Source organism: Erpetoichthys calabaricus, chromosome 11, assembly GCF_900747795.2.
Source record: "Erpetoichthys calabaricus chromosome 11, fErpCal1.3, whole genome shotgun sequence".
Classification (NCBI taxonomy): Eukaryota; Metazoa; Chordata; class Cladistia; order Polypteriformes; family Polypteridae; genus Erpetoichthys; species Erpetoichthys calabaricus.
The window spans coordinates 147,581,698-147,588,324 of record NC_041404.2 but is presented as its reverse complement, the minus strand read 5'-3'; the positions used below and the strand labels follow the sequence as shown (position 1 = coordinate 147,588,324).

The window sequence follows — 6,627 nt, the reverse complement described above, 5'->3', positions numbered from 1 at the left end:
GCCTCCACTCCTCCTGGCCAGCTTTGTCCTTCTCCCACCCGACTCTGGCCCTCGAATGGAGTGAGGCGGCTCCTTTTATTCTGCTCCTGGGAGTGCTCCAGGTGGCTCACCAGTATCACCCGCAATCACTCCACTATAGGGCTCTGCAGCTCCCCCTGGTGGCCCCCACGGAACCCAAAAGGGCTGTACTAAACGCCTTCTCCCAAGGGAATCCGTGGTGCTACAGCCGCCTGGGAGGGCTGCCCTCTAGCGTCCCATGGGAGGTAGTGCCTCGCAGATGCTCTCTCCCAGGTCCTTCAATCCAGCTGGTGTCCGGGCTGGGTAATGGCTAAGGCCGCCCATCACACCCCTAATGGGAACTGAGAAAAATTATTCCTTTTCACAAATCTTGGAAGAAACAGGGATCAGTAATCTAGTCATGTGAAGTGTCGCTTTATGCTAGTTAGTGGTTGCTGATCATGAATATAATAATATTTTTGAAATATGATTCTTTACCGGTGTTCCTAGCTCTCTAAGAGCCACTCCCAGAAGGTTAAAAATGACAAATTTCGAACGTAAGCCTGTGGGGTATTGTTTTAGACTCTTTCAAGGTCAGTGAATACGAATATGATGTTATTTTAGATCCTTTTCTATGGGCCTATCAGAGAGTGAAAAATGACAAATTTCTATTACAATAAAGAATATTTAGACTTTAAACATTTAAATGGAAACACATATTTTAATATTTCAAATATCTGACACAACCATTCTTGTTTATTGCATATTTGTACCTCATGACGTAAATCATTACATTTCTTATAAACACAACCAATTAGGGTGACTTATGCTAATTTAGACTTTTTACAATTCCAATCCCATTTCCTTGGTTGAACTGGAATTGATAAGTTTATTTATGAATTGTCTCCAACTCTGCTTTATAGCACAACTTAGTTCCACACACTGCGAAGTACAATACAGTATGTAACCAGTTGTACCATCTTCAGTTTTGGGAGAAGGTCCACCCAATTTTTTTATCTAACATGACAATAGTGGCAAAAGAAATGTTACACTGAGCGTGCGTACATTCGTTCATCCAGTCATTTATTTCTCCATGATGGACCGGCTCCCTGTTGTAGAACTGGAACTCCTGCCTTGTGTCCATTGCTGTCAGGATAGACTCCAGCCACTGAGTTGGTTTAATTATGTTGTGTATTGTTACCCACTGTTTTAGAAAAGGCAGGAGGCATCACAGAACAAGGTGCCAGTTCATTGCATTGCACACCTGGTAACAAACAGCATTAAAAGCTAAAATTTGCGCAAATCAAAAATAGCAAGAGAAATGTATTGTTAAGGATCAAATAATTGGAATGAGAATGTTCTGTTACATTGAATATCACTGCAATGCTCTGTTTTCTGACATCTCATGTATTCTTATAGTTATCAGCCACTCACTATCCGCGACCTATTTCCTCCTCCCAGAAAGTCGTTTCTACGCATGTGCGGGTCCCAGTTTGCCGTTCACGGCGACTGCGCTCTGACTTTCAGCAGCTAGCGCATGCGCCTCTGACAGTCAGCTGCCTGCTTGACCTACGGCATGATGGCGTCCTACACTGGTACCTGGTCTGCACGCTGTTTCACCCTCGTGTTATTATCGAGGCAGCAGCGCGGCTTTCTCAAACTTCATGCGAACGGACTGACGCATTCTGGGCAGATTCAAACAGCTGTAACAGCGGCGCACTGCAGGACGGTTGGTCTGCTGGGACCACGCGCTGTCCTGACATTGACACGACACTTCGGTGAGTGTGTGTGGGCCTTCTGGAAACTCAGCAAGTTGTTATATTGGATTGGTAACATTTGGAATATGGATTCTTAAGGTAGAGCCATCAGTATACCTTAAAAATAGTTATGTAGTCAATAAGTGTTCATCATGGAGGAGATTCCGTCCAGTGATTAGTTAAGTCTTTTATCTGTAGCGCCAGTGATGCCGGCCTATTTATTATGAGGCAGGAGGAATGATCAGTAATCGGTAGTGGTACAGCGATTAATACATGGGAGGACTCCTCACAATGGATAATGTACAATATTTTAGATAATTAGGAGTACTGTCACTGACGGGTATGTCGACTCTTACGATTGTGCTTGGTTAGACCAGGTACTGTATTTGACAACGTTTCACGCGACCCTAAAATGGATTGTGCGGTTTTAAAAATGTTACGTTACTTTAGTTATATTACAAATCTGTTTCCTGAGCTATTTACTTCGAGTTTCTGAGGGCCTCCGCTATTAAATTGACAACATTTTACAAACTAAAGAGCGAAAGTAAAGATAACGTCAGACCGCAACTGATGAAAATTCCCCGTGAAACTATCCAGACACTCCAGCTGACATATACTCCAATGCAGTGTTTTTCAACATTTCTGGAGTTGCGACACACCATCGACTGGGGTCAAGCATGAACATCGGAGGGAGTTGTCCCCCTTGGTGAATTGAAAGCGATCGTCGGAGTTTTTGGGTTAATCGAGGACGATTATCGGAGCAGTGACCCACAACCGTTATAAGCAAAAGCAACTCACGCCCCAGTGTTTGAACCTTGATTGTGTTATGTGCTTGTACCCACCCAGGTGCCTCCTTTAAAAGGCAAGTGTGTAATTTTTGTTTACATGTCAGCACGTTATGTTAACAGCTGACTTGCAATATTCAAATCTATTGTTTAATCTCCGCCTTTCTTTTTCTTCTCCATTCATCTCTACTGGCCTATTAAACTCATCAATTTAGGTATGTTTACAAGCCTTAACTTTTACCCCGTTGGCCATGCTCTCTCTCAGGGGTGGGGGTTGACTTGTTTTTCAAGCCTATTTTTTGTATGAATGATTACAATAAAGTTAATAAAATTATATAAAAAATAAGTAAATAAAAGGCAATTGCGTAATTTTTGTTTACATGTCAGCGCGTTATGTTAACCGCTGACTTGCAATATTCAAATCTATTGTTTAGACCTTTATTTAAATGTGTATCAAGCATTCAGAACCATAACATAACACAAAACTAGATAAGGAACGTTTTAATCAAATCTGGGGAAAAGCTATAAATAGTTGTGTTACCTTTTTCATCAGAGTCTCCTCGTATTCCCCAGCACTTCTAATAACATTGTACAGTGTAACCCCGTGTTAATAAAGACTGCAAATAGATTCCATTAATTATCATTATTTCATTGGCAGGTACTCTGAATGGTATTTGCCTGTCACACTTACTTTTTCTTCCAATCTATTCCTAAATATTTTTTGTCTGATGCACCCTTTTCCATTTTTTGATTTTGCTAGTGAGACATGCACATCCACGGTCCAAAAATAAAATGCAAATAACTAAGTTAAAGATTAGGTGCCTCGTGTAATTCCGTGCCTAGATTTCACACTAAAACATGGCGTATGAACAAAACTGGAAATGTATGTATGCACAAAAAAATTTTATATGCATAAAATTGTGCATAAGCAAAGTTCCATGCACTTTCTTTTCATAAATACCAATCATCGTAAATTTTAAGGCACATGCCTGCAGCCCCACCCCTGACTCCGTCCCGAATGTTGCATATTTGAATATGCATATCAATGTAAATAGCCCCTTCAGTTAAATGTTTTGTTAAAAGACAATGGCAGAAGCATGTGGAAAAAATAATTTCAGCAAATGTGAAATAGAGGCAAGGAAAACATACTATTTGTTGGCTTAAGCAGTAAAAGGAAATTCATGGAGTGATGCAGAGCGGCGGACACACTCGAAAGTTCATGTTCAGAAAGTTGCACTGTGCCTGAAATAAAAAAGAAGAGGTCAGATATCAAAGTCGATGTGAAAAGGCAAGTTGCATCCCACCGTCTGTTTATTCTGTTTCGGACAATATTACAAAAGCTGACCCCTGTGCTGAGGACCAGACTCCAGGTGTGATGCACTGGGCACAGCAGCACCATCTTCGACCGTTGGCTGTACACACACCTCTGCCTCAGTAATGCACTGGGCACAGCAGCACTATCTGCCCGTGTCACAAAATGCAATAGTGGATGCTGTAAGAGATGTGGCCAATTAACTAAGGGATCTATATTGACCACATATTAAATGAATTGCTTAAAAAATAAATGCTGCATCTGAATACCTGTTTTTACATTCTGCTAATTACATTCAAACAAAGTTGTAACACTATCCGATCTGGCTGATCATTTGGTGGGTCAGGTTCATCATACTGAATCTCTTTAGGTACGGGCAAGCCACGATTGTGTGCCACATTAGTGCAGCACGCTACATGCTTTATGTGGACTATAGAGCAGCACATTAATAGAGTGGAAATGCTTTCTATTTACATCAGCAAATTCATTCTCTGCAGGTACCTTAATAGTGTAACATCGGCCCTGAGCGCCACAACACGTAGATTGTCTGCTCTTTGCATGCCACTTTGAGGTGACTCTCTGTCCTAAAAGGGATTGCTTGCCTTTTGCCGCACTAGTTGGAAAAAGCACCTGTGACTGTGCAGAGTTGCTGTTTTTACTGGAGCTCCTGCTACAGATGATGTAATGGCAGCTCATTCTTTTGGTGATTCATCCCTGGATGATGTAACTTGACCAGCGTCGTTGCAATAGCAATGTGTGTGCAGTTGACTGGTCCGATTATGTTTGGGAAAACTGGACGTTGCTGTGAATTGTTTTGATGTTTGCCAGTTCAACCACAGTGTAAGGAAATCTTCTGAATCTGGATGACAAGCAGATAATACCCTCATGATTGTGAAGTACCCAATTGATCAGCAAGTTTACATTGAAAAGCTCCTGTGGCTAAAAACCTGAGGGTTAACAGAACTTGCAAAGAAGCAGGTAGAGCACAATTCCTCAAAGTCCACCTTGGTAAAGCCGGTGCCAGTTCAGCACATAGCTCCAAGAGGATAACTCTTGGAAATCGAAATCAACTTAGAAGCCAGTCATCATCATCACCTATAAGTATGCGTTCTCTTCTAATTCTTCCATTTGCGATGTCTTCTAACAATGCTAAAGCAGCTAAGGTAGTTGGAATGGTTTGGCCATTCCATGCACCCATTCTATTGTTACAGAATGATTACAATCAAGTGAATTAAGTTTGTAAATGATGTGCAGTTAATTTCGGTGCATTTGATAAATCACGTGTCATGGATGAGACTCTAAAAAAGAAAGGGACACCACACAGAAACAGTAGTACTGCTTTGACACTGGGTGCCGCCTGTTTGGAAAACCGAGCAGAAACTTGCGTACACATGGTATGAGGCTGCCGTGAAAATGTGTGTGGCTTTACGCCAAGTTTAGTTTTTACACATCTCGATGTGAGTGTGGAAACGGGTGTAGGCAACATTTTTGTGCATACGTGCCATTTATACATTAGGCCCAAGGATCTGTTGATACTTATGTTTTCTAAATGCAGGTGTACCTCGACTTACGACGGGGTTGTGGACTGAAGGACCAGTTGTAACGCTAATGTTGTATTCTGTACACCACGGGTGTCAAACTCTGGGCTTGGAGGGCCGCAGTGGCTACAGGTTTTCATTCTAACAGTTGACCAGTTTTCACTGCTAATTATCTCCTTTTCCCTTCATTTTCATAGCTCTGTTTTTAAGGATTCAGTCCTCTCAATTGATTCTTTTCTTCATTAAATGGCAGCCATACAGAAATGTGACGTGAAACAAGCCAACAGGTGACCAGCTACATTGAGGCTTCAAACTCCAACCAGTTCCTTAATGAGAAGCCAATACTGGCTGTTAATTAAACCTGTTGTTTAATTCCACAACTTGCTGCTGCTCTCATTCTGCCACAGCAGACATTTCCCAAACTGTCAATTTTCTGTTTCTGATTATTGACCTGACAGACCTACCTTACCAAGACTGTCGCCTTTCTTTATGTTCAGATAATGTGGTTAGCTGGTCACCTGTTTGTTCGTTTTGTGTCACATTATTGTTTGGCTGCGAATTAAGGAAAAAGAAAGAACTAAGGGATCTGATCTGAGCCAAGTTCATTAAAACTAATGCAAAAATTAATTAGCAGCAAAACGGGTCACTAATTAAGAAGGTGGCTAGAATGAAAACCTGCAAGCATTGCGGCCCTCCAAGACCGGAGTTCGACACCTCTGCTGTACACAGTACTGTGCAATACAAATACCAAGTCACACAAAAATAACATGGCAAGTAACTGCACTCCACACAACTGCCACAGAAAAATACTGTATATTACATACTGTATATTATTGTGCTCTACTTGTAGATAGATAGATAGATAGATACTTTATTAATCCCAGGGGGAAATTCACATACTCCAGCAGCAAAAAATATTAAATTAAAGAGTAATAAAAAATGCAGGTAAAAAACAGACAATAACTTGAATAATGTTCAACGTTTACCCCCTCTGGTGGAATTGAAGAGTCGCATAGTTTGGGGGAGGAATGATCTTCTCAGTCTGTCAGTGGAGCAGGACAGTGACAGCAGTCTGTCGCTGAAACTGCTCCTCTGTCTGGAGATGACACTGTTTAATGGATGTAGTGGATTCTCCATAATTGATAGGAGCCTGCTGAGTGCCCGTTGCTCTGCTACGGATGTCAAACCGTCCAGCTCTATGCCAACAATAGAGCCTGCCTTCCTCACCAGTTTGTCCA

General features: G+C 41.6%; 1 protein-coding gene across 2 annotated transcripts in view; it reads left to right on the top strand.

Annotated features, from left to right (window-relative positions):
• Window positions 1–1,522: 1,522 nt before the first annotated feature.
• Window positions 1,523–6,627, top strand: part of dnaja3a (DnaJ heat shock protein family (Hsp40) member A3a) — a 30,926-nt gene continuing 25,821 nt past the window's right edge. Inside the window, exon 1 of one of the 2 annotated variants that reach the window (XM_051933437.1) lies at window positions 1,523–1,775. In XM_051933437.1, the coding sequence (XP_051789397.1) occupies window positions 1,574–1,775 (202 nt within the window). In that variant the 5' untranslated portion in view covers window positions 1,523–1,573. The remainder of the gene's footprint in view (window positions 1,776–6,627) is intronic. The other variant, XM_028814290.2, reaches the window with a different exon arrangement.